This window comes from Prionailurus bengalensis, chromosome E4, assembly GCF_016509475.1.
Source record: "Prionailurus bengalensis isolate Pbe53 chromosome E4, Fcat_Pben_1.1_paternal_pri, whole genome shotgun sequence".
In the NCBI taxonomy this organism is placed as follows: domain Eukaryota; kingdom Metazoa; phylum Chordata; class Mammalia; order Carnivora; family Felidae; genus Prionailurus; species Prionailurus bengalensis.
The window spans coordinates 65,314,862-65,342,662 of record NC_057360.1 but is presented as its reverse complement, the minus strand read 5'-3'; the positions used below and the strand labels follow the sequence as shown (position 1 = coordinate 65,342,662).

At 46.0% G+C, this 27,801-nt stretch overlaps 1 protein-coding gene across 12 annotated transcripts; it reads left to right on the top strand.

The window, feature by feature from the left end:
- The first annotated feature begins 446 nt into the window (after positions 1-446).
- LOC122476315 (gamma-interferon-inducible protein 16-like) lies at positions 447-26,952 on the top strand. 12 transcript variants are annotated; one of them, XM_043568854.1, is made up of 13 exons: positions 447-680; positions 5,616-5,894; positions 6,761-6,891; positions 7,503-7,670; positions 11,181-11,348; positions 13,878-14,045; positions 16,388-16,555; positions 18,986-19,153; positions 21,653-21,820; positions 24,217-24,636; positions 25,507-25,612; positions 26,318-26,433; positions 26,638-26,952. In XM_043568854.1, exons 2-13 carry the CDS (start codon positions 5,630-5,632, stop codon positions 26,704-26,706), a joined length of 2,115 nt encoding a protein of 704 aa, XP_043424789.1. In that variant the 5' UTR covers positions 447-680; positions 5,616-5,629; the 3' UTR covers positions 26,707-26,952. The 12 variants fall into 12 exon arrangements, with proteins under 12 accessions (XP_043424789.1, XP_043424795.1, XP_043424797.1 ...); XM_043568853.1 differs by having other exon boundaries at positions 448-680; positions 5,620-5,894; positions 25,507-25,692; XM_043568852.1 differs by having other exon boundaries at positions 448-680; positions 25,507-25,692.
- The last annotated feature ends 849 nt before the right edge of the window (positions 26,953-27,801 follow it).

Genomic DNA, 27,801 nt, shown 5'->3' with positions numbered 1-27,801 from the left:
GGGTGAATGCTTCAGGCACTATTTAAACCCAGAATGATTTCATAGCAGACTTGTCTGTACACATAGGCAGGATGTCCAGTCAAGGGCGCAGTAGAGAGAGATGCCTCTTTCAACATTTCATCCTAGAACTCTGAAAACAGGAAGTGAGGGATAAGTGGCCCAGTGATTCATCTCACTTCTCCTACATTTGAACATTTTTGGAGGGAATATCATTTCTAAGGACCCGCACGTAAGTCTGCGGGACAACAAAGTTCTAACGTTGACACTCCTTCCCTCTCCTGACATTTGTAACAAAAACCCTTAATTATATTTTCGCTCTGATTTTTCATCTTGACTCAGTATTTACGGGAAGGAAGCTGTTTATTTTCTCTGACTAATGAAATCGAAAGCTAAGAACAGGGGAGGGAGGAGTCTCGGGATGGTTTCATAACCTCCCTCTGGGGGACAGCACAGTGAGAGGAAACCAAAACTGGTCAAGTTGTGACTGTACGCGGTGCCATTTCTGATTGCTATCTTTCAAAACACTTCTTTTTCCTGTGCCCTTCAGGAGATTATAATAGCTTGCAGTTCAGTCTCTAAGGGCTTTCCTAATTGATCCTTCTCCTCAAACAAAATAAGCAGTGATCCCTGCATTTCTGAAGAAGACCTCAAAATCTGGACTTGTGGGGAATTTCAGCAAGGTGAGAACCGTGGGCTTTCTGTCAAGAGATATTGGCTGAGCAGGAAACATCCAGGGGGCTTCGGTTATAAAGAATGGGGGGGGGGTGTGCTGGTTATCAACTACAGTCAGAAAAATGAAAACAGTAGCTTCGTTCTATTTTTTTTTTAAGTTCGTTTATGTATTTTTGAGAGAAAGAGAGACAGTGAGAGTAGGGGAAGGGCAGAGAGAGAGGGAGAGAGAGAGAATCCCGAGCAGGCTCCATGCTGTCAGGTCAGAGCCCAAAGCAGGGCTCAAACTCATGAACCGTGAGATCATGACGTGAGCTGCAATCAAGAGTCACGTGCTTTCACCGATCGAGCCACCCAGACTCTCCAACAGTAGCTTGATTCTCATCCTTTACAGCTCGGGGCGCCTGGGTGGCCCAGTCGGTTAAGCGTCCGACTTCAGCCAGGTCACGATCTCACGGTCCGGGGGTCCAGGAGTTCGAGCCCCGCGTCGGGCTCTGGGCTGACCGCTCAGAGCCTGGAGCCTGTTTCCGATTCTGTGTCTCCCTCTCTCTCTGCCCCTCCCCCGTTCATGCTCTGTCTCTCTCTGCCCCCAAAATAAATAAAAACGTTGAAAAACAAAATTAATCCTTTACAGCTCAGGCAAAAACCAGACATTCTCATTCTACCACATCTGAGGCCTGAACAAAGGGAGATACATTTTGACTACAGAAGATATTAAAATCTATTCCCTAGGTGACTACTGCCATGAGTTATATTTAGAGAAACTGTTTAGTTTCCTTCCCTGGAAGGTGCACAGGAAACGTGGTGGCTGTGGCAGGGTCCCGGGCAAAAGTCAAGATAGAAACACAAGGAGGAAAGTATCATAACCTAATATGAAGTAAAATGCACATCTGCATTTAGAGTTGATTGTATGGTATCATCCTAATCTTGGAAAACTCACATGCAGGTGTACACACACACATACACACACACACACAGCAGAAAAAATTTCCTTTCCACAGACACAGTTATGCAAAAACATGGCTTCTTTACCTCTTTTAGACAGTTTAATTTTTATCTTATACTCCAGAGCCATTATTTTAGTTTCTTTTAGTATTACTTTCTGCCTCCCTCAAAATTACTGACTTTTTTTCTAGTGGCAAGACGCAAGGGAGAGGGGGGGAGTCAGTTATACACAGATTTCTATTGCCTGCTTGCAGAATTGTTGAGCAACTTTCTGGACGGCCTGTTATAATACTATTTCATTTGCTCTCGTTAGAGTGTGAGATTTTTCATGCTGATTTCAGAATTTGGGGTATGTTAGATAAACCTCGTTAATTATGTTTATTGATTGCGTTGGTCGGATTTTCTAAATCTTTACTGATTTTTTAAAATTTCATTTCGCAATAAAATGCGAAATCAAAACCGTGCCATTGTGAGGTTTTCGTCCCGTACGTCTGTCAAATTTACATACACGATGATATATACAAGTGTGTGTGGATGTATGGAGAGAAACATACGATATAATAGTACAAATATAATTTTTATATTATTATAGGCGAATCATGTTATAAAATAAATTACATAATATTTATAGCATTATAAAGGGATATCACAACAAAAATAATATATATTTTCGATTAGCAAGTAAATACACAATCACAACTGTGTTATTTCCCTGGGACGTCAGCTTTGTCATTGTGTTGTGCTTTGATGATATTTTTTTTTGTCTCCAGATCTATTTAAAGCTACACTAATATAGAGAAGCTGGTTTTCTTTTGGTTGCTCGTCGCATGATGAAATATTTGTCTTTTATTTCCCCACCTTTAAGTGAGTGATCTTTTGTTAACAATACATTGGCAGATTGTGTAAATGCCATTTGACTACACTTCCCACTTACCTCGTTAGGGCCATTTCTGTGTCTGCTGATAATTAAGGGGTGCAGTTTGGCTTCGGCCACTTTCGTTCCCGTTTCTGACACTTCTGAATGCTCCTTTCTTGTGCTTCTGTTTTTACGTATACCTTTATCTGATCCTTTCAGACAAATACATTAGCGAAGGGCCCCATTGGCTTTCCTCCCTTCCCCCACCGTGTCGATATGCTTCCTGTCTCTCTCGTCTTTAGTCGAAGTTGCATTTCTTTGTAAGACAGAGGCACACCTCGCCAAGGTAGTCCTCGCTCTGGCTTGCAGTAGTTCTGGGCTCTATGTGTCATTTTCATTATCGAATATCATTTCCAATAGACGTTTCCTTATAGGTCTTTGTCGTACAAACCACAAGGTCTTGAATATCAGAGAATAGTTTCTGAGGCCCCCACATTTAAATATCAGTTTGGCCAGCTTAGAATTCTGCTCTCAAAATTATTCTGCCCTCCCTCTATGTAGGCAGTACCTTTTCTGATACCCCTGGGGCTGCATCTGTTTTGAAATTCACAATCAGGCCATTTCAGAAAGGCTATTTAGTGTACCTACTTGGAATACTGTAATATTAGAGGGCACCCGGGTGGCTCAGTCGGTTGGGTGTCTGACTTCGGCTCAGGTCATGATCTCATGGTTCATGAGTTCGAGCCCCACCTGGGGTTCTCCACTGTCAGCACAGAGCCTGCTTCAGATCCTCTGTCCCCCTCTCTCCCTGCCCCTCCCCTGCTCATGCTCTCTCTCCCTCTCTCTCAAAAATAAACAAACATTAAAAAAATAGAAACAAACAAACAAGACACAAAAACAAATACTGTAATACTAGAAACCCAAGAGGGGTCTGGATGGTTATTCTAAATTCAAACACACTAATATTTTGGAAATACAGTATGCACGTTCATATTTAAGAGGAATGAACAAAGATTAGACCTAGCCTCCTGTCACCTTATATCGTATTGTATCTTATTTTGCAAACGAATTATGTTGTCACACTCATATATACCACACACACAAAAATTTCATTTTAAACACTATTCAGCTTTGAAACAGATATGGAATTTGAACAAATACTATTTGAAAATTACCCTGTTTTACTGTTGGTGGACAGCTTTGCTGTTGAGTGTCAGATTCAGGCTGCTCCTTGAATCTTTACAGGTAATCTGCTCTTCATTTCTGGAAGCTTTCAGAGTTTTTACCTTGTTGTTAACTATCTTCAGTTCTGCTGTAAGCCATCTTGTGGGTTTATCCTTCAATCCATGAGCCTGACCAATCCGAGGATCTCGTACCCTCGCAGGAAGGAATCATTCACAGCCCTGGGGATTTGAACATGCTAATTATACAGAAGCTACACAAACACACGGTGCCCGAATAAGAACAATTGATGAATTTAAACAGAAAAGTGGAACCCGTACCATGTACTGAGTGCCATAGAGGAAGTACAAGAGATGCTAAAGGGGCCCAGAGGCGGGACCCTCGGTCCAACAGGGGGACTCTGGTGGCTTTTGGAAGACAAAGCCTCAGCGGAGTCCTGAAGGCTCCGAGGAGTCAGTCGGAGGAAGAAAGGCGAGAGCAGCTTGGTAGGCAGCAGGGAGGGAATTAGCAAAGTCCTGATGCATGAAGAGGCGAGATGGGTTGTATATTTCTGGAGCATAAGCCGCAAGAATTACAAAAGGCACAGATGTAAAAAAAAAAAAAAAAAAAAAAAAAGATGCAGATTATTCAAGGCTCTCCAAGCGAGGGTGGGGAGCAAGAAAAATTTCAAAAACAAACCGGGGAATTCTTGGCGGCTGTCAAGTGGGACAGAGCCATGGCTGGATAGAGGGACATCTGGCTCTCTGAAAGAACTGTTCAGAGGAATTCAGCCTAGAAGGGTAAAATCAAGGAACTGCTAAATAATTGCGCCAAAGGAGAGCAGTGTTCCTGCTCTAGCCGGAGTGTAGAACTCCAGTGAGAGGACTACTAAATGGTCCCAGAAAAAAAATGCCGTGATTGTGCACGAGGAAGCAGGTAGAAGGCCAGCAGGGGACAAGGGCGCAGAGGACACAGAGGACATGCCCAAGCCCCAGGGAGAGGGGACGCTAGAGGGACTGGCTAGAGGAAGGCAGGTGGACATGGGCGGGTCCCTGGTGTGGAAGCGAGCGCCCGGTGGCGGGGACAGTCACGGAGGGTGAGAGACTGCGGTCCACTCGGCCATCAGAGAGGGTAACAGGGTCAGGAGCCAGCGAGCAGACATCCAGGGAGACACCGCAGCCCCAGTAGGGGATGGCCGCCGGGAGCAGGTGCCCTGTGACACCGTACAGCCCACACTCCACGCACAGAAAGCACGACCTCTTTCCAGACCTCCTGCCACCACACCTGCCCTGGCCCGACACAACTGTCATTATTAAATGAAAAGACTTTCTTAGGAGTTCTGAATGCAGGCGCCTGGGTGACTCCGTCGGTTAAGTGTCCAACTTCGGCTCAGGTCATGATCCCACAGTTTGTGGGTTCGAGCCCCGCGTCGGGCTCTGGGCTGACGGCTCGGCGCCTGGAGCCCGCTTCAAATTCTGTGTCTCCCTCTGTCTGCCCCTCCGCTGCTTGCACTCTGTTTCTCGCATGGTCTCAAAAATAAATAAACATTTGGGGCGCCTGGGTGGCGCAGTCGGTTAAGCGTCCGATTTCAGCCAGGTCACGATCTCGCGGTCCGTGAGTTCGAGCCCCGCGTCAGGTTCTGGGCTGACGGCTCGGAGCCTGGAGCCTGTTTCCGATTCTGTGTCTCCCTCTCTCTCTGCCCCTCCCCCGTTCATGCTCTGTCTCTCTCTGTCCCAAAAATAAATAAACGTTGAAAAAAAAAATTAAAAAAAATAAATAAACATTTAAAAAAATTAAAAAAAAAAAAAAGAAGTTCTGAATGCAGCAGATCTCAACCCATTTTGCACAGTGATGCACCTGGTCTTTGTCACACACACTCAAGGACAACACCTTGACATGGGCCACTCACCCACATAGACACAACCAGGCTTTTAAATTGTTCCGATGAGAATGTAACGCCCTATGGTATTTTTCCCCTGCTTAGACAGACCTTGAGAGATGGAGACAGAATGCAAGAGAATTCTTCTGCTGAAAGGGCTTCAGCCCCTCAATGACGACCAGTTTAGCATGGTTAAGTCCCTGCTGGACTCTGATTTGGGACTGACTCCAAAAATGAAAGAAGAATATACCAAGGTCAAGATTGCTGACATGATGCACAAGAAGTTCCGGGGGATTCTCTGTGTGAACGAACTCCTGAGGCTGCTCAAAGACATAGAAGGACTAGAAGACACTGTGAAAACTATTAAAAATGAGAAGAGAAAAGGTAATGCAGAGGAGCCCTCACTGTCCATGTGCCCGCCCTCTGTGCCCAGCAGAGCCCTGGTGTCGGCACAGCGGGGAGATCCCTTTGCCAATTTACGACTCAGTTGCCCAGATGAGGTGGCCCTTTGAGCGCCAACAGGTTGACAGGTCGAACAATTCCTTTCCTATAAAGGGGGGCACTGTATTCTACAGGGTGTATTTGGGGGGCGTGGGTAAAGAAAAAAAGCAGGAGTTGACGACAAAGGCTGAGGCTTCCCCCACATTACGATGGTTACAGGGTGATGACAAAATTAGGAAAAAATTGTGACGCTTAAAAATACTGCAGACGGTGGGTATACTGCTCCCTCACAATATTTATCCCACCGTTACTCTATTCCCTAGCAACAAACGTGAGGCAGTGCTTAAAGAAAAACTCCTCCCTCGCAGATGTGAAACCATTGCCTCCCGTAAAATCACTGCCTGGTAAAAAAACATATTTTAAAAAGTCAAGCATCACCAGTTTGTCACGTCACTAATTAGATCGGATTTCCTTTCTCTGCCTTCCAGAGGAGTTAACCCACCATCGGCATTTTGAAAACTTAATATTCTTAAAAGGAAAATATAGGATAAATGGGTTGGAAGAGGGTTTGACTGAGGTTCCCGGGAGTCCGGACGATGGAGGGGTGGGCTTGTGCCCGTGGGGAAGGAAGGAGACCATCCGAGACTGAGTCAGCACCTGTAGCCGGGCTGGCTGGTTGATGGACACAGGGGAGACAGAAACGCCACCTCAGACCCACAGGCAGGAGCTCCGAGGAAATAGCGCCGAACGTGATGCAGTTGCCCTAGACGGGCCTCTTTGGATTTACCATGTTCTCTTTGCTGCCTCAGTTATGAAGAAGTACAAAACTCAGGGACTGGCTCCAGGGAAGAAAAGAAAGCAGGAGGTGTCCAGTACTGACGAGTCGACATCCACCGCAAACAAGGCTTCACGGCCAGTGGATGATACACTTGTGTCGAAGGTAAGATGCAAAAGGCCCCGCTGAAGAAGCTTCCCCTATGGCTCTTCCCCTGATTAGCTTCCTGGGAGCACTTAGCTCTTCCTTCATTTCTCAACCTGCAAGTAGAAGAATCAAGAAAAAAGGGATTCCAGGGGCAGAAGGAAAATGAGGTTTGGAGTCAACAAATCCATAGTGAACAATCACCTACCCGTAGTTGGCCATCACCCGTTATGTTTCAGAACTGTGTTCACTATAACTCGTGTGTCTAACTCCGTGGGAAGGAGATGTGGAGTCAGAACCCCTCTTTACATGTGGGATAAAGGGAAGTCTCACCAGGAGGGCAGCTCACCAAAGAGACACAATTCAATTCTAGATTTTCCAAATCCTGGTGCAGCATCCTTCGGGCCACAGGGAGGAGGGGAGATTCCCAGCTGTTGTGTGAAACTCCCATCACTGTGGGCTGCACACCTCCCGTCATCTCTCAGAGGACGGACTCCATGTGGTCCCCTGTTTCCTGAAACAGAAGTTTTAGTATCTTTATAATCTAGTAATAAAAAACTGATTGGCTCAGTAGAAATAACGTTTACCTCAAACTGCAAACCATTACCCAGAGGGTTGGGATCTACTTTCAGAAAAGGAAAACTAAAACCACAAGCAATAATAAATCTAACAAGACACAGCCAACATCAGAATGGGGTCAGCTTGGACAACCTTCCGTCACTGGTGCCCTGTCACCTGCGAGCTTCTCTCAGCCTCCTCAGATGCCTCCACCAACTCCGGGCTGCAGTTTCTCGACCAAGGTACCGTCTTGCTCTTCCCCGTACTTGTTCCTCTCTCTACAACCTAGTACAGGAATCATCAGGACCTATAAAGAGCTTCTAGGTAACTCCCTACTATGTACAATTTCCTTAGATAACAATAATCACTCATTAGCTTATCAAATACAGGTAGTGAGATTCCAGTGTAGTAGAGATCCTTTGCTATTTGAAGTATGCATTTTGAAATAATTCCGAAACTCAAGTGGGTTACCGACTTGGTGCAGGAGTAGGGGTAGGGGGTGGCCGGACCATTAACGATGAACATGGGAGGGTGTTTATACCCTGCATTCCTGTCTCCTTTTGTCCCTTTCCCCTTGGCTTATTGACCATACATCTGGAGTCATTTCCAGCATTCGGGGCTCCCTCCCACGTCACGTGTGTAAACATAAGCCATCTCGATGGTTTGGAATTCATGACGCTTGTCTTTTCACTGGCCCAGATACACCCACCTTCGGACCCCAGCCTGACTCCCTTCACCCCGGCAAGTCCTCACTGATGTGCCCCCAACAACACATCACATCTTCCCACTGCTGGCTGTCACGGGTCCTTTGATTTTTTTTCCAGCATTTATCACCACTCTAATGAGTGTAAGTTCTCCTTTTATGGGACCATGACCTCAGATTATAGGGGAAGACCAGGCAAGGTGGAGAAGTGAGTGCACACGTGTGTATCCCCTCCCTCCCAGCGGACCTCCGTCCCACCCTGACATGACCACGGTGGCTGCCTACACTCGGGAGATATAATGTCCATTCTGTGGCAAATACCACAGGAATACCCACCTGAGGAATGAGCCAGGCAACACTTGAATCACTATTCTCTAATGTAGTTTGTCACCCAAGCCCCAAGCTGCCCTCTGACCCAGGCTGTACCCCGGCCCCAACACACACATAGCACTTGAGGACAAACTCCCTAAAGACATCTTTCTCAAGTTGTGTCTTGTGGATCGTACTATTGTCAGCACCCCAAACTCATCATCCCTACCCAGGGTCCCCAGGATTTATGCATGGGATGGAGCTAGCTGCCTGTGCCTGTTGGATCCCAGGCCCAGATGGCCGCGGATGTGTCCTTCTCCAGTCACTGAAAACTCAGCCGCTGTGTCTCTGCTAGGACAATGACATATGTGCACATCTCAAGATAACTCTGCTTTGACCCTGCATCCTGGCTTGGAAGTGACAGTTTCTCAGTCCCCACCTGCTTATATATGGGACACAGCCGCTTCTATTCTGGGAGAATCCTCGCACTGCCCTTAAACGTCTTAGAGAACGGGGACCCCGGGAAGGCTCATCTGCCGACTCAGCCTCTTCCCTTAAACACATCATGCAGTCGGTTTTTCCACGGGGTCCAGCCACCTGCACAGGAAGCTTGCAAAAAATGGGTCTACCATCCATCTGTATCTCATTAGATGAGCAGGAAAGCCTTGCTCTGATTCATCACAGGGTCTCCCACCGATTTTCTTCAGGTGTGGGTTCTGTTCCTTTTGTTTCCCCAAAACCAGATGCAGACAAATATTACCTTTCATTCCTGTGTTTCCAGAAGCAAACAGCTCAAAACATCATGTTTCAAGAACTAGACAGAGTGAATAAGTGAAAAATCTGGAGAGGGAAAAAAAAATCAATTATTATTTTTTCATATTATCCAGTCAAAAAGAATATTTTCAGCATCTAGGGTTGCCTCAGTAGCTCAATCCGTAGAACATCCAACTCCTGATCTCTGCTCAGGTCATGACCTCACAGCCTGGAGATCAAGCCCTAGTTTGGGCTCTGGGCTGAGAGTGAAGAGTCGACTTGAGATTCGTTCTCTCCCCATCTCTCTGCCCCCCCCCCCCCACCCCACACATTCTCTCTCTCTCTCTCTCTCTCTCTTCTCTCTTCTCTCTCTCTGTTTGCATTCTCGTTCTCTTGCACTTAAAATGAAGAAATAAACTTGAAAAAATATTTTCAGCATCTAAATCCTACTGCTATCATAGAAGCTTTCAGTGTCACTGATTTTGAGGGAATATCAAGTTAAGGTTGTCTTGAGATAAATTGCTACCTATGGCAGAAGCAAATAGAGAAGCTACTTTAGGGAACTATTTCCCACGCCATCAGGAGGGACCCACATACAACATGAGGCCTCTGTAGATCAGAGCCGACCAAAATCTCTAAATAGGGCGTGAAATAGCAGTGACAATGCCGACATGGCTGTGTATTACTCACGTAGTGTGTTGGACCCCGGAACCTGTGTGCTCTGTGTCCGTGATCTCAACTCATCTTTATAACAGCATTCGTTATTTAACACTCAGGGTGCTGTTGTTACGGCCATTTCGCCTCTGAGAAAACTGAGGTTCCTAGAGGTTAAACACGTTCTGCAAAGGTCACACAGACAGTGAGTGTCAGAGCGTGAACATGTGAGCTCTTCACGGGCACAAACCGAATCCACGTAGCTATGCAGATGTTACTATATTTTTTTAATGCCTCTTGTGTGAATACCCAGCGTCATGGGTGGACTTGTTTCCACAGCCAGGCTCTGTACTCCTGCAAAGAGGAATGAGGTGTAGGGGTTGGTCTGTCGGTGTTCTAATCAGGAAGCCGCCTGCCAGAGGCAGGTATTCCAGAAGCTCTCTCATCTACAACTTTATCCACAAGTGACACTTGATGAACTGGTCAAATGGATGCTAAAAGTGACAAGAATGGTGGCACGTGCATATTGGATGCAGGATGGTCCAAATGGGCTTTTGTTATTAAAAGGACAGGTAGTCAAGACAAACGAGTTTACAGACTCCTTCTGCATTTCCTTAAACGATCATAAAAGTCCAGGACTTGGGAGAACCTGGGGGAAATCCTCATTGGGTTTTTCTGTCCCTGAGATCTCTGAGGGATTTGGTGGCCTGGTGCACAATCCTGCCTCTGGAATGATGAACGGGGGGAATCTCACTGGCATGGAAAACAAAGCATTCACAGGTTTTCCTGAGCTGAAGGACAGGAGATAGGAGCCAATTTGCTTATTTGCTGAAGCACAAGGCAGTGAAAAACATGATTAAGAAAACATCCCGAAGTTCAGCCAAGTAGTTCTGAGACTGGTTTCCATTGGAGCCAGGTAGGGTTTTCTACCAGGCCACGATCCACGTGTCGTCTTGACGAGCTTGACATAGGGCCCTTGGAAGCAGAGGTGGAACTAGAATTGCCTAGCATTCCAAAGAAAGTTCAAACATCTGTGTGGTTGAAATTTGCAGAGGGATGTTTGTATCCTGGTTGGGGTCCAAGCCAGAGAGCAGACGGAGGTATCCTATACGTGCTAGTATTCCAGAGTGAAGATCCTGGGGGGGGTGTGGGTGTGTGAGTGTGCGGGGGAGAGAGAGACACACAGACAGAGAGGAGGAAGGGGAGAGGAGAGTGAGCAGGAGGTGGGAAAGTGAGAGAGAGAGAGAGACAGAGACAGAGACAGAGAGACAGAGAGAGATTGTGGCTCATCAGATATTGAAAACTATTGACCAGGGGAAAAAACTACTTTCAGAAAAGAAAAACTAAAGCCACAAGCAGTGATAAATCAAAGACGACGCAGCCAACGCCGGAAGGGGATAAGCTTGGACAACCTGCAGTGACAGGTGCCCTGTCACCTGCGACCTTCTCTCAGCCTCCTCAGATGCCTCCACCAACTCCGGGCTGCAGTTTCTCGACCCAGGTACCCTCTTGCTCTTCCCCATACTTGTTCCTCTCTCTACAACTTAGCACAGGAATCATCAGGAAGTGAAAAGAGCTTCTCAGCAATTCTCCTACTATGTAAAATTCATTACACAACAGTGACAATAACCACAGCCGCTGTCTCTCTCCTATGACAATGACACATGCACACAGCTCAGGATAACGCTACTTTTGCCAAGCATACTGGCTTGGAAGTGACACTTTCAAAGTCCCCGTCGGCCTACTCAGATGACTCCTTAAACAAATGACTCCCATGAGAATTTCTACTGCCATGAGCAAAGTTCTCCTGCCCTGAATCCTCCTTGGAGCCCAAGGACCACGGAGGCTCATCGGCTCCCTCAGCCTCTTGCACATAAACACACATGTAGTGAATTCCTCCCTGGGGTCCAGCCACCTGTACAGGAACAAAACGTGTGTCTGATTGTTCAGTCTTTTCTTCGTTAGGTGAACACAAATATCTTGCTCTGATTCATCATGGGGTCTCCCAATGATTTTCTCTACCATGTGGGATCCGTTCAACTTTTACCCCCAAACCAGGCATAGACCGGTTTTGCTCTTGATTCCGACAGCTACATCTCTTCTAAACCGAACAGCTCAGGACATCGCGTTTCTGCAACAGGGCAGGGTGTTGAAGGAAATGAAATCAATTATTATTTTCTCATATTATCCAGTCAAAAAAGAATATTTTCAGCATCTGGGGGTGCCTCAGTGGTTCAACCGATAGAACATCCAACTCCTGATCTCTGCTCAGGTCATGACCTCACAGCCTGGAGATCAAGCCCTAGTTTGGGCTCTGGGCTGAGAGTGAAGAGTCGACTTGAGATTCGTTCTCTCCCCATCTCTCTGCCCCCATACCCCACACATTGCCTCTGTCTTTCACTCTCTCACTCTCTCTCTCTCCTCTCTCTCTCTCTTTCTTTGCATTCTCTCTCTCTTCCACTTAAAATGAAGAAATAAACTTGAAAAAATATTTTCAGCATCTAAATCCTACTGCTATCATAGAAGCTTTCAGCACTGATTTTGAGGGAATATCAAGATAAGGTTGTCTTGGGACAAATGCTACCTGTGGCAGAATGGAATAGAGAAGCTACTTTAGGGAAGTATTTCCCATGCCACCAGGAGGGACTCACATACAACATGAGGCATCTGCAGATCAGAGCAGACCAAATCTCTAAGTAGATCGTGAAATAGCAGTGACAATGCCGACATGGCTGTGTATTGCCCACGTAGTGTGTTGGACCCCGGAACCTGTGTGCTCTGTGTCCGTGATCTCATCTTGTCTTTATAACAGCATTCATTATTTATCACTCAGGGTGCTGTTGTTAGGGCCATTTTGCCTCTGGGAAAACTGCGGTTCCTAGAGGTTAAACACGTTCTGCAAAGGTCACACAGACAGTGAGTGTCAGAGCGTGAACACGTGAGCTCTTCATGGGCACAAACCAAATCCACGTAGCTATGCAGATGTTACTATAGTTTTTAATGCCTCTAATGTGTGAATACCCAGCGTCATGGGTGGACTTGTTTCCACAGCCAGGCTCTGTCCTCCTGCAAAAGAGGAATGAGGTGTGGGGGTTGGTCCGACAGTGTTCTAATCAGGAAGCCGCCTGCCAGAGGCAGGTATTCCAGAATCTCCCTCATCTACAACTTTATCCACAAGTGACACTTGACGAACTGGTCAAATGGATGCTAAAAGTGACAAGAATGGTGGCACGTGCATATCAGATGCAGGATGGTCCAAATGGGCTTTCGTTAGTAAAAGTAAAGGTAGTCAAGACAAATGAGTTTACAGAGTCTTTCTGCAATTCCTTAAATGGTCATAAAAGTCCAGGTCCTGGGAAAGCCTGGGGGAAATCCTCATTGGGTTTGTCTGTCCCTGAGATCCCTGAGGGATTTGGTGGCCTGCTGCAGAATCCGGCCTCTGGAATGATGAACGGGGGGAATCTCACTGGCATGGAAAACAAAGCATTCACAGGGTTTCCTGAGCTGAAGGACAGGAGTAGGAACCAATTTGCTTATTTGCCCAAGCACAAGGCAGTGAAAAACTTGGCTAATGAAACATCCCGAAGTTCAGCCAAGTAGTTCTGAGACTGGTTTCCATTGGAGCTAGGTGGGGTTTTCTAACAGGCCACGATCCACGTGTCATCTTGAGGAGCTTGACATAGGGCCCTTGGAAGCAGATAGACCTAGAATTGCCTGGCATTCCAATGAAAGTTCAATCATCTGTGTGGTTGAAATTTGCAGAGGGATGTTTGTATCCTGGTTGGGGTCCAAGCCAGAGAGCAGACGGAGGTATCCTATATGTGCTAGTATTCCAGAGTGAAGATCCTGGGGGGTGTGTGGGTGTGTGAGTGTGCAGGGGAGAGAGAGACACACAGACAGACAGACAGACAGTGAGGAGGTAGGAGAGAGGAGAGTGAGCAGGAGAGTGGGAAAGTGAGAGAGAGAGAGAGAGAGATTGTGGCTCATCAGATATTGAAAACTATTGACCAGGGGAAAAAACTACTTTCAGAAAAGAAAAACTAAAGCCACAAGCAGTGATAAATCAAAGACGACGCAGCCAATGACAGAAGGGGATAAGCTTGGACAACCTGCAGTGACAGGTGCCCTGTCAACTGCGAGCTTCTCTCAGCCTCTTCGGATGCCTCCACCAACCCCGGGCAGCAGTTTCTCCACCCAGGTACCGTCTTGCTCTTCCCCGTATTTGTTCCTCTCTCTACAACATAGCACAGGAATCATCAGGACCTGGAAAGAGCTTCTCAGTAATTCCCCTACTATGTAAAATTCATTACACAACAGTGACAATAACCACAGCCGCTGTCTCTCTCCTATGACAATGACATATGCACACAGCTCAGGATAACGCTACTTTTGCCAAGCATACTGGCTTGGAAGTGACACTTTCAAAGTCCCGTCAGCCTACGCAGATGACTCCTTAAACAAATGACTCCCATGAGAATTTCTACTGCCATGAGCAAAATTCTCCTGCCCTGAATCCTCCTTGGAGCCCAAGGACCACGGAGGCTCATCGGCTCCCTCAGCCTCTTGCACATAAACACACGTGTAGTGAATTCCTCCCTGGGGTCCAGCCACCTGTACAGGAACAAAACGTGTGTCTGATTGTTCAGTCTTTTCTTCGTTAGGTGAGCACAAAAATGTTGCTCTGATTCATCATGGGGTCTCCCAATGATTTTCTCTACCGTGTGGGATCCGTTCAACTTTCCCCCAAACCAGGCATAGACCAGTTTTGCTCTTGATTCCTACAGCTACGTCTCTTCTAAAGCAAACAGCTCAGGACATCGCGTTTCTACAACAGGGCAGGGTGTTGAAGGAAATGAAATCAATTATTATTTTCTCATATTATCCAGTCAAAAAGAATATTTTCAGCATCTAGGGGTGCCTCAGTGATACAACCGATAGAACATCCAACTCCTGATCTCTGCTCAGGTCATGACCTCACAGCTTTTGAGATCAAGCCCTAGTTTGGGCTCTGGGGTGAGAGTGAAAAGTTGACTTGAGATTCGTTCTCTCCCCATCTCTCTGCCCCCATACCCTACACGTTCCCTCTCTCTGTCTCTCTCTCTCACATACTCTCTCTCTCTCTTCCCTCTCTCTCCCTCTTTCTTTGCATTCTCGCTCCCTTCCACTTAAAATGAAGAAATAAACTTGAAAAAATATTTTCAGCATCTAAATCCTACTGCTATCATAGAAGCTTTCAGTGTCACTGATTTTGAGGGAATATCAAGTTAAGGTTGTCTTGGGATAAATTGCTACCTGTGGCAGAACGGAATAGAGAAGCTACTTTAGGGAAGTATTTCCCATGCCACCAGGAGGGACTCACATACAACATGAGGCATCTGCAGATCAGAGCAGACCAAAATCTCTAAGTAGATCGTGAAATAGCAGTGACAATGCCGACATGACTATGTATTGCCGACCTAGTGTTTTGGACCCCGGAACCTGTGTGCTCTGTGTCCGTGATCTCATCTTGCCTTTATAACAGCATAATTATTTATCACTCAGGGTGCTGTTGTTAGGGCCATTTTGCCTCTGGGAAAACTGCGGTTCCTAGAGGTTAAACACGTTCTGCAAAGGTCACACAGACAGTGAGTGTCAGAGCATGAACACGTGAGCTCTTCACGGGCACAAACCGAATCCACGTAGCTGTGCGGATGTTACAATATTTTTTTAATGCCTCTAATGTGTGAATAACCAGAGTCATGGGTGGACTTGTTTCCACAGCCAGGCTCTGTACTCCTGCAAAAGAGGAATGAGGTGTAGGGGTTGGTCCGACAGTGTTCTAATCAGGAAGCCTCCTGCCAGGTCCTGGGAAAGCCTGGGGGAAATCCTCATTGGGTTTGTCTGCCCTTGAGATCTCTGAGGGATTTGGTGGCCTGGTGCACAATCCTGCCTCTGGAATGATGAACGGGGGGAATCTCACTGGCATGGAAAACAAAGCATTCACAGGTTTTCCTGACCTGAAGGACAGGAGATAGGAACCAATTTGCTTATTTGCCGAAGCACAAGGCAGTGAAAAACTTGGCTAATGAAACATCCCGAAGTTCAGCCAAGTAGTTCTGAGACTGGTTTCCATTGGAGCCAGGTAGGGTTTTCTACCAGGCCACGATCCACGTGTCGTCTTGACGAGCTTGACATAGGGACCTTGGAAGCAGAGGTGGAACTAGAATTGCCTAGCATTCCAAAGAAAGTTCAATCATGTGTGGCTGAAATTTGCAGAGGGATGTTTGTACCCTGGTTGGGGTCCAAGCCAGAGAGCAGAAGGAGGTATCCTATATGTGCTAGCATTCCAGAGTGAAGAACCTGGGGTGTGTTTGTGTGTGTGTGAGTGTGCGGGGAGAGAGAGACACACAGACAGACAGAGAGGAGGAAGGGGTGAGGAGAGTGAGCAGCGGAGTGGGAAAGTGAGAGAGAGAGAGAGAGAGAGAGAGAGAGAGAGAGAGAGAGAGATTGTGGCTCATCAGATATTGAAAACTATTGACCAGGGGAAAAAACTACTTTCAGAAAAGAAAAACTAAAGCCACAAGCAGTGATAAATCGAAGACGACGCAGCCAACGTTGGAATGGGGTCAGCTTGGACAACCTGCAGTGACAGGTGCCCTGTCACCTGCAAGCTTCTCTCAGCCTCCTCGGATGCCTCCACCAACCCCGGGCAGCAGTTTCTCCACCCAGGTACCCTCTTGCTCTTCCCCGTATTTGTTCCTCTCTCTACAACTTAGCACAGGAATCATCAGGAAGTGAAAAGAGCTTCTCAGCAATTCTCCTACTATGTAAAATTCATTACACAACAATGACAATAACCACAGCCGCTGTCTCTCTCCTATAACAATGACATATGCGCACACCTCAGGGTAACACTACTTTTGCCAAGCATACTGGCTTGGAAGTGACACTTTCAAAGTCCCCGTCGGCCTACTCAGATGACTCCTTAAACAAATGACGCCCATGAGAATTTCTACTGCCATGAGCAAAGTTCTCCTGCCCTGAATCCTCCTTGGAGCAGGGGGACCACGGAGGCTCATCGGCTCCCTCAGCCTCTTGCACATAAACACACATGCAGTAAATTCCTCCCTGGGGTCCAGCCACCTGTACAGGAACAAAACGTGTGTCTGCTCAGTCTTTTCTTCGTTAGGTGAGCACAAAAATCTTGCTCTGATTCATCATGGGGTCTCCCAATGATTTTTTCTACCGTGTGGGATCTGTTCAACTTTTACCCTGAAACCAGGCGTAGACCGGTTTTGCTCTTGATTCTGACAGCTACATCTCTTCTAAAGCAAACAGCTCAGGACATCGTGATTCTACAAAGGACAGGGTGATGAAGGAAATGAAATCAATTATTATTTTCTCATATTATCCAGTCAAAAAGAATATTTTCAGCATCTAGGGGTGCCTCGGTGGCTCAACCGAAAGAACATCCAACTCCTGATCTCTGCTCAGGTCATGACCTCATGCTTTTGAAATCAAGCCCTACATTGGGCTCTGGGCTGAGAGTGAAGAGTCGACTTGAGGTTCATTCTCTCCCCATCTCTGCCCCCATACCCTACACGTTCCCTCTCTCTCTCCCCCCTCTCTCTCTCTTTCTTTGCATTCTCACTCCCTTGCACTTAAAATGAAGAAATAAACTTGAAAAAATATTTTCAGCATCTAAATCCTACTGCTATCATAGAAGCTTTCAGTGTCACTGATTTTGAGGGAATATTAAGTTAAGGTTGTCTTGGGACAAATTGCTACCTGTGGCAGAAGTGAATAGAGAATCTACTTTAGGGAAGTATTTCCCATGCCATCAGGAGAGACCCACATTACAACAGAGACATCTGCAGATCAGAGCAGACCAAAATCTCTAAGTAGATCATGAAAAAGCGGTGACAATGCCGACATGGCTGTGTATTGCGCATGTAGTGTGTTGGACCCCGGAATCTGGTGCTCTGTGTCCGTGATCTCATCTTGTCTTTATTACAGCATTCACTATTTATCACTCAGTGTGCTGTTGTTAGGGCCATTTCGCCTCTGAGAAAACTGAGGTTCCTAGAGGTTAAACATGTTCTGCAAAGGTCACACAGACAGTGAGTGTCAGAGCGTGAACACGTGAGCTCTTCACGGGCACAAACCGAATCCACGTAGCTATGCGGATGTTACAATATTTTTTTAATGCCTCTAATGTGTGAATAACCAGTGTCATGGGTGGACTTGTTTCCACAGCCAGGCTCTGTACTCCTGCAAAAGAGGAATGAGGTATGGGGGTTGGTCCGACAGTGTTCTAATCAGGAAGCCGCCTGCCAGAGGCAGGTATTCCAGAAGCTCTCTCATCTACAACTTTATCCACAAGTGACACTTGATGAACTGGTCAAATGGATGCTAAAAGTGATAAGAATAGTGGCACGTGCATATCGGATGCAGGATGGTCCAAAAGGGCTTTCGTTAGTAAAAGTAAGGTAGTCAAGACAAACGAGTTTACAGACTCTTTCTGCAATTCCTTAAACGATCATAAAGGTCCAGATCCTGGGAAAGCGTGGGGGAAATCCTCATTGGGTTTGTCTGTCCCTGAGATCTCTGAGGGATTTAGTGGCCTGGTGCAGAATCCTGCCTCTGGAATGAATAGGGGGAATCTCACTGGCATGGAAAACAAAGCATTCACAGGGTTTCCTGAGCTGAAGGACAGGAGTAGGAACCAATTTGCTTATTTGCTGAACCATAAGGCTGTGAAAAACATGGTGGAGAAAGCATACCATTTTCAGTCAAGTAGTTCTGAGACTCGTTTCCATTGGAGCCAGGTAGGGTTTTCTACCAGGCCACGATCCACGTGTTGTCTTGAGGAGCTTGACATGGGGCCCTTAGAAGCAGAGGTGGAACTAGAATTGCCTAGCATTCCGATGAAAATTCAATCATCTGTGTTGTTAAAATTTGCAGAGGGATGTTTGTACCCTGGTTGGGGTCCAAGACAGAGAGCAGCAGGACATATCCTATATGTGCTAGTATACCAGAGTAAAGATCCTCAGGTGTGTGTGTGTGCGGCGAGAGAGAGAGAGAGAGAGAGAGAGAGAGAGAGAGATTGTGACTCATCAGATATTGAAAACTATTGACCAAGGGTAAAACTACTTTCAGAAAAAGAAAACGCAAAACACAAATACTGCAAAATCTGAGACGACGCAGCCAAAGCAAGAATGGGGTCAGCTTGGACAACCTTCCGTTACAGGTGCCCTGTCACCTGTGACCTTCTCTCAGCCTCCTCAGATGCCTCCACCAACCCCGGGCAGCAGTTTCTCGACCCAGGTACCATGTTGCTCTTCCCTGTACTTGTTCCTCTCTCTACAACAGGCACAGGAATCATCAGGACCTGGAAAGAGCTTCTCAGTAATTCCCCTACTATGTACAATTCATTACACAACAATGACAATAACCACAGCCGCTGTCTCTCTCCTATGACAATGACACATGCACACAACTCAGGATAACGCTATTTTTGCCAAGCATACTGGCTTGGAAGTGACACTTTCAAAGTCCCCGTCGGCCTACTCAGATGACTCCTTAAACAAATGACTCTCATGAGATTTTCTACTCCCATGAGCAAAGTTCTCCTGCCCTGAATCCTCCTTGGAGCCCAAGGACCACGGAGGCTCATCGGCTCCCTCAGCCTCTGCACATAAACACACATGTAGTGAATTCCTCCCTCGGGTCCAGCCACCTGTACAGGAAGAAAACGCGTGTCTGATTGCTCAGTCTTTTCTTCGTTAGGTGAGCACAAAAATGTTGCTCTGATTCATCATGGGGTCTCCCAATGATTTTCTCTACTGTGTGGGATCCGTTCAACTTTCCCCCAAACCAGGCGTAGACCAGTTTTGCTCTTGATTCCTACAGCTACGTCTCTTCTAAAGCAAACAGCTCAGGACATCATGATTCTACAACAGGGAAGGGTGATGAAGGAAAAGAAACCAATTATTATTTTCTCATATTATCCAGTCAAAAAGAATATTTTCAGCATCTAGGGGTGCCTGGGTGGCTCAACCGATAGAACATCCAACTCCTGATCTCTGCTCAGGTCATGACCTCACAGCTTTTGAGATCAAGCCCTACGTTGGGCTCTGGAGTGACAGTGAAACGTTGACTTGAGATTTGCTCTCTCCCTATCTCTCTGCCTCCCCTACCCTACACGTTCCCTCTCTCTTTCACTCTCTCTCTCCTCTCTCTCTCTCTTTGCATTCTCACTCTCCTTCACTTAAAATGAAGAAATAAACTTGAAAAAATATTTTCAGCATCTAAATCCTACTGCTATCATAGAAGCTTTCAGTGTCACTGATTTTGAGGGAATATCAAGATAAGGTTGTCTTGGGATAAATTGCTACCTGTGGCAGAAGGAAATAGAGAGGCTACTTTAGGGAAATATTTCCCACGCCATCAGGAGGGACCCACATACAACATGAGGCATCTGTAGATCAGAGCCGACCAAAATCTCTAAACAGAGTGTGAAATAGCGGTGACAAGGCCGACATGGCTATGTTGCCTATGTAGTGTGTTAGACCCCGGAACCTATGTGTTCTGTGTCCGTGATCTCATCTCGTCTTTATAACAGCATTCATTATTTATCACTCAGGGTGCTGTTGTTAGGGCCATTTCACCTCTGAGAAAACTGCGGTTCCTAGAGGTTAAACACGTTCTGCAAAGGTCACACAGACAGTGAGTGTCAGAGCGTGAACACGTGAGCTCTTCATGGGCACAAACCGAATCCACGTAGCTATGCGGATGTTACAATATTTTTTTAATGCCTCTAATGTGTGAATACCCAGCGTCATGGGTGGACTTGTTTCCACAGCCAGGCTCTGTCCTCCTGCAAAAGAGGAATGAGGTGTGGGGGTTGGTCCGACGGTGTTCTAATCAGGAAGCCTCCTGCCAGAGGCAGGTATTCCAGAAGCTCCCTCATCTACAACTTTATCCACAAGTCACAGTTGCTGAACTAGTCAAATCGATGCTAAAAGTGGCAAGAATGGTGGCACGTGCATATTGGATGCAGGATGGCCCAAAAGGGCTTTCGTTAGTAACAGTAAAGGTAGTCAAGACAAATGAGTTTACAGACACCTTCTGCACTTCCTTAAATGGTCATAAAAGTCCAGGGCCTTGGAAAGCTTGGGGGAAATCCTCATTGGGTTTGTCTGCCCTTGAGATCTCTGAGGGATTTGGTGGCCTGGTGCAGAATCCTGCCTCTGGAATGATGAACGGGGGGAATCTCACTGGCATGGAAAACAAAGCATTCACAGGTTTTCCTGACCTGAAGGACAGGAGATAGGAACCAATTTGCTTATTTGCCGAAGCACAAGGCAGTGAAAAACTTGGCTAATGAAACATCCCGAAGTTCAGCCAAGTAGTTCTGAGACTGGTTTCCATTGGAGCCAGGTAGGGTTTTCTACCAGGCCAGGATCCACGTGTCGTCTTGACGAGCTTGACATAGGGACCTTGGAAGCAGAGGTGGAACTAGAATTGCCTAGCATTCCAAAGAAAGTTCAATCATGTGTGGCTGAAATTTGCAGAGGGATGTTTGTACCCTGGTTGGGGTCCAAGCCAGAGAGCAGACGGAGGTATCCTTCTGTGCTAGTATTCCAGATTGAAGATCCTGGTGTGTGTGTGTGTGTGTGTGTGTGTGTGAGTGTGTGACGGAGAGACAGAAAGACAAAAAGAGAGAGAGAGAGGAGAGTGAGAGAGAGAGAGAGGTGAAGGAAGAGAGGGATTGTGGGTCACCTGATACTGACAACTAACCAGGGAGAAAAAAACTATTTTCAGAAAATGGAAACCCAAACCATAAAAACTGAAAAATTTGAGATGATGCAGCCAGTGCCGGAATGGGGTCAGCTTGGACAACCTTCCGTCATGGGTGCCCTGTCACCTGGGTCCTTCTCTCCGCCTCCTTGGATGCCTCCATCAACCCCGGGCAGCAGTTTCTCGACCAAGGTACCGTCTTGCTCTCCCCGTACTTGTCCCTCTCTCTACAACATAGCACAGGAATCATCAGGACCTGGAAAGAGCTTCTCAGCAATTCCCTACTATGTATAATTTCCTTACATAACAAAAGTCACCTGTTAGCTTATTAAATGCAGGTGGTGAGTTTTCAGTGTAATAGAAAGTGTGTATTTTGCTATTTGAAAGTGTGTGTTTTGAAATAATTCCTGATCTCAAGAGGGTTACTGACTTAGTTCAGGAATGAGAATAGGGGATGGTCAGACCACCTAAGATGAACACGGGAGGAAAAATGAACAACTGCATGTAACTCGTCTCCTGTCTCCTTTCGTCCCACTCCTCTTGGCTTATTGACCACACTTCTGGATTCTTTTCCAGCATTAGGGGCTCCCTCCCATGTCCAATGTGTATACAAAAGATATTTCTCTGGTTGGGAATTCATTACTCCTGTCTTTTCACTGACCCAGAAACACCCACCTTCAGACATCAGCCTGACTGCTTCCCCTCCCCACCGGGCAGGTCCTCACTGATGTGCCTCCAACAATACATCACATCTTTCCTCTGCTCGATTTCACGAGTCCCTTCATTTTTCTTTTCCAGCGTTTATCACCACTATAATGAGTGTACCTTCTCCTTTTATGGGAGAATAACCTCAGATTCTAGAGAAAGACTAGACTAGAATGGAGAGGCAAGTGCACAGGCAGGCATGCCCTCCCGCCTAGCTCACCTCCGTCCCACCGTGACATGACCATGGTGGTTGCCTACCCTTGGGGGTAGAGTATTGGCTTAGAAGTGACTTTCTATGGAAGTGACTTTCTATGTCCCCATCTGCCTATACATGGGACACAGTCACTTTTCCTCCTGTCAGAATCCTTCTGCTGCCCTGAATCCTCCATGGAGCACCAGGACCCCAGGAGGCTCCTCTGTGCCTTAGCCTCTTACACATAAACACACCATGGGCTCAGTGTTTTCCTGGGGTCTGACCACCTGCACAGGAGGCCTTCAAAAAGGTGTCTGACCTTTCAGTCTGTGCTTCATTAGGTGAGAATGAAAGCCTTGTTGTTATTCATCATGGAGACTCCCAACAATTTTCTCTAGGGTGTGCGTTCGGTTTGCTTTTTGGGTTCAAAGCCAGAAACAGATCACTATCACCTTCAATTTCTGCTATGATGAAGGGAATAGCACAGAAAAGCATGATTTATGAACAAGGTGAGAAGTGGAGAATATACTCTGAGAGAAAATGACCTGCTTATGCTTTCAAAATATTATCCAAACCAATATTTCCTCAGCCTCCAAGCCCCACTCTCGTCATGCCAGTTTATGATAGCTGAGTTTTAAAAGGCAATAGCTCAGCATGATCCTGTCAATGAGATTACTGAGTATATGTGGCTTACCCAAATGCAGCAATTTCTTTTACAAGGCTATCCCTCTAACAAAGATTCCACCAACAGGGTCAACACAAAGCATGAAATATCTGTTTATTGGAGCAGACTGCAGGCCTCTGAAAAACCATGGAAAGACAGTGCTGACGACATTTCTGCGCACTAGGCATTTACTTGGTGCTGGATTCAAATCCAGGCTTTGCGATCTAAAGCTTTAACATTTAGGGGAATTTTTATTCTCTTTGTAGAGCTTTTTCTATGCTGCTGTTTTTTAGAATGATTGGGTTCAAATAATTCTATGCCAAGGAAGCATGTCTTCAGAAGGCTCATTCTTCTACTGTTCAAGTCTGGAGCCAGAACATTTCTAAATCAGGGAAGTTCATGAGCTTCTCCAGTGATTGCTTAACTAATCTCTTTTTAGCACAGCCCTTCTTGGAAAAGGGCTCACGGTTTCCCTCTTTCAATTGTGACATCTACCGGGACTGGTTCCAGATGAAATCTGTGATTTCTGACTAGAGCCGTTCACTGCCAGGGCTGTTAGGGTGATTTATTTTCTTCCTTACTGCTATCTTACTTTGCTCACTAAAATGCTGATTGGTAAATTAAGATAATATATTTATCTTCATGTCTAATGGGAATCCCTTCACAACAGCATGGCTATTTTCCTCTTCCTCTATGCTCTCCAGAGCTCTCCTCAGAGAAATGTTGTTTTGTTGTTGTTGTTGTTTCTTTATCTTGGGTTAATGCCTTTAACAGAAAAAATAATATTCCTCCCAAATGTATGAAATGATGAAGAAAATAAGTACAATTACATGTAATTCTTCCATGTCTTCCACTAGCTACCTTATACTAGGTCAGCTCTCTCTCTCTAGCTCATTTTTTCCCCCAAATCCATCCAATCTGAGCCTTTCTGGAGGCTCAACATTAAGCTTAAGGTGGCTGTCACTAGAAAGGACTGTGTATTCCCTTTCTTAACTGGGCCACTTTCTGATGTGTACTTCCAAGTAGAAACCAAGATTGAAGTCTGTACCTACAAAACCTTCCAGAGAAGAGGGTTTACAGACATGCGCCAAGGAAGTGATGGTGCTGAAAGCCACAGAGCCATTCGCATATGACATCACAGACGAGGAGAGAAGGATGTTTCACGCCACTGTGGTTACTGAGAGCCAGTTCTTTCGAGTGAAGGTTTTTCATGTCGGCCTGAAGGACAAGTTCATACCAAAGAGAGTCATCACCTTAGCAGATTATATTGGCCGCAACGGGTTCCTGGAGGTGTACAATGTCTCTTCTGTGTCTGATGTCAGTGCTGACCGAAAGATGGAGGTCTCAAGCAGACTGATCCAAAATGCAAATGCAACTCCTAAAATCAAGGAGCTTCGCTTGGAAGAGCCAGGAACATTTGTGAGTGGGGTGTATCAGGTGCATAAGGTAAGCCCACACCATTGTTTTGTACTATTTCATCTATAACCCCTGAATTTAAAGGTCTGAACTTGCCAAGTGGAGTTTGGTTCACTTCTGAAACACAGGAACTCAAGGCTCCAATGACCAGGGTAGTTGGGTAGAACCTTCCCACTTCAGGATACGGGCTAGAAAAACTCTTCACTTTCCTCTTCCGAAGGCAATGCCATGTAAGTTCTATGGAAAGAGATTTCCCCAAATCCTTGGTTTTTGGCAGATGCTATGATCCATTCACAGGTACTCTGGTCCAGAACAGTGCAGACTTTCTATCAGTACACATATCCTTATGATTTTGTTTGAGTTCTGTCTCATCCCTTTCAATGACAGCTTAACGTGATTGTGAATAAAGAATTGCCCTCCCAAACTTGGATGCTGGTTGTGACAACCAGAGTAGGAATTCGACAGATGATTCTGCCCTGAAATGCAGCTTTTTCCTTCTACCTGTGTTGTCTCCTGTGCCCTCTGTGTAAGTGGCTGTGCACACAGGTGCATTTGCAGAATTAATGAGTACAGTGAGCAAGAAGGAACCTAGAACAATGGGACTAGATGATCGAGATTCTGGATTTGGACAGATTGGGAAGAGGGAGTAGAGAATGGACAGGAAAGAAGTACAGACTGAAATGACATAATCCACTTAATGAGAATTAGTGGCAATCCTTCTCAGAATCATAAGGAGAATCCTCTGAACAAAACATCTTAAGCTTTGTGCTATGCCTCCTTCCGGACCTCCAGTTCATATTAACCTGTCGGAGACAAAAGTTTCCACCCACACCCTGTGTTTCTCATGGACGTGGAACCTGATCCAGTTCTGAGGAGGAGCATGCTGATTTTCTTTTGCAGAAAATGGTGTTGGATCAATGCATGACTTTGTATGAAATACAAGATGATACGGGGACGATGGATGTCTTGGTGTATGGACGACTGACCAAAGTCAACTGTGAGAAAGGCGATAAACTCACACTCGTCTGCTTTGAACTAAGTAGGGATCCAAGACAGCTGAGATCTGTAACTCACAGCTTCATCAAGGTGGGGACTTCTGGGGAATAGCATTCTTCCAATGTGGAAGACTTATGACTGTCCTTTCTATCATTCTTTCTTTCTTTAAAGAAGGAGGTTTTGAATTGTGTTGGAGAGAGAAACCCCAGAGAAGCCTTCAAAGGATATAATACCTAGCTAAATATTACAAAATTGGTTGAATGCATCAAAGCAGGGAGGTTATATAGTAAATTTGGGCTTCATTAAGGCCGATTTCTTTCAAAACCTAGCTCTGTGATTTTCTAACTGCTGGTGAAGTTAAGCACCAGAAACTTCAGGTTCATCAGTTTTAATATGGGGGAAATGCCATCTATCCCAGAGGAAGGCAAACAGAGCTCACACCAGACCTAAATGATCAAGAGTGCCCTTGAGTACCTCAACACAAAGTAACTTGCCTTTAATGAGATACACAGACTGGTCTACACAGACAGAGAGTATTGGTCCTCCAGGACTAAGTCCACGCTCTTTGTCCACGTGAGATTGTGGGAAGACCCTCAAAGGCTAGTACCAGAGTGAAATAGATCAAAGATTGACACATCCAGACCCACAGCAAGGCCCAGAGTCTTAGATATCTCCAGTTCTGAGTCTTTCAAACCTTCCAGCCTTTCCATTCCAGACTCACACCCTCCTCCCACCTGTCTTCCCCATGAGAACCGTCCCTTCAACTCTTGGCATTGCGTACACCTGCTCCTTCCTCTCTCTCCTGCCCTTCCATGTGCACTCATGCTGTGGGTGAGTGACTATCTCATTTTAGGGTCTCAGCCAATGTGGGAGGTGACTCAAAGGACAGGAATTCATTGAAGGGGACAGGGGAGAGTGAGAAGAACCTTACGAGAACGGGATGCAACTGGTGGTTGGAGGACAGCGTCAGTGCAGAGAGAAAGTCAGAATTAGCTACATCTCACCTGCTCTAACTTCATTTCTTTCTTCTTCAAGGTCACCAAGCCCAGGAAAAACAAGAAACAACAACTCAACCCTGATTTGTATATGAAAACCCCAGCATAATGTCCTTCTAAAAACCTGGATGCCATTAACGATGTACATGGAAATAACATCCAAATACAGAAAAGCTATATATGTACATGATAGAAATTCAGTGATAGGTATACCAGCTGTTAATTCTAGGAAATAGAGTGTTAATGGATACTTTTAATTTTCTTTTTATATTTTTCTGTGCCACCCTAATGCCATATTTTGCATGTATAATTTTTATAATTTGGGAAAAAATAATAAACTTTTTTTGCTCAAGGAGTGTTAGAATAGAAGTCTAATTCATTTGGTGCGTTGCTTACAAGTGAATCATTTACAGAGAGGGAGGCAAACCATAAAAGACTCTTAAATACAGAAACAAACTGAGCGTTGCTGGATGGGAGTTGGGGGGGGAGGGTGGCCTAAATGGGTGATGGACATTAAAGGAGGGCACTTGTTGGGGTGAGCACTGGGTGTTGTATGTAAGTGACGAATCACTCAGTTCTACTCCTGAAACCTTTGCTACACTAGATATTAAGTAATTTGGATTTAAATTAAAAAAAATAAAGAGGAAAAGAAAAGAAAATAATACGAAAAAACAAAAGCAAACATGTGTGACTTGCAGGTCAGGTTGGAGCACACAGGCCCCAAGCAATATTTGCATTTATGCTTTGGGTGTGACCTTGACAAAGGAAGGCTGGGGTCAAGAACAGGCATGTTGAACGGGCTGTGCCCTGCTCAGAGAAACCCTGCTGAGGGCGCACGTCAGCACAGAAATTCTCTGCGCTGCAGTTGCTAAGCCCTGTTTTCCTAGGAAAGGATTGCTGTCGCTCAGAAGGATGGGAGTCGATTCAGAACTGGTGCCCCTGAGCGGGCATAACGCCTCATTGTTCCGCCAAATAAGTCCCCTCCGGGCAATCTGCAGAAGACACGTACGTGTTGCATGTGGTTCTAGCCCCGTGTGATGCGGCTTGCCTGGTTGAGCTCCTTTACTCAAGGCCCAACAGCTTGGTGGCTCTCCAGCCACGTTTCCTGGCTCTCATGCTGCCCCTGCGTGGATTCCAGCCGGAAGTTGCCTCGGGCAGAGACCCCCTCGCTTCAGGCAAGCGCTGAAGAATGATTCGCGTACTG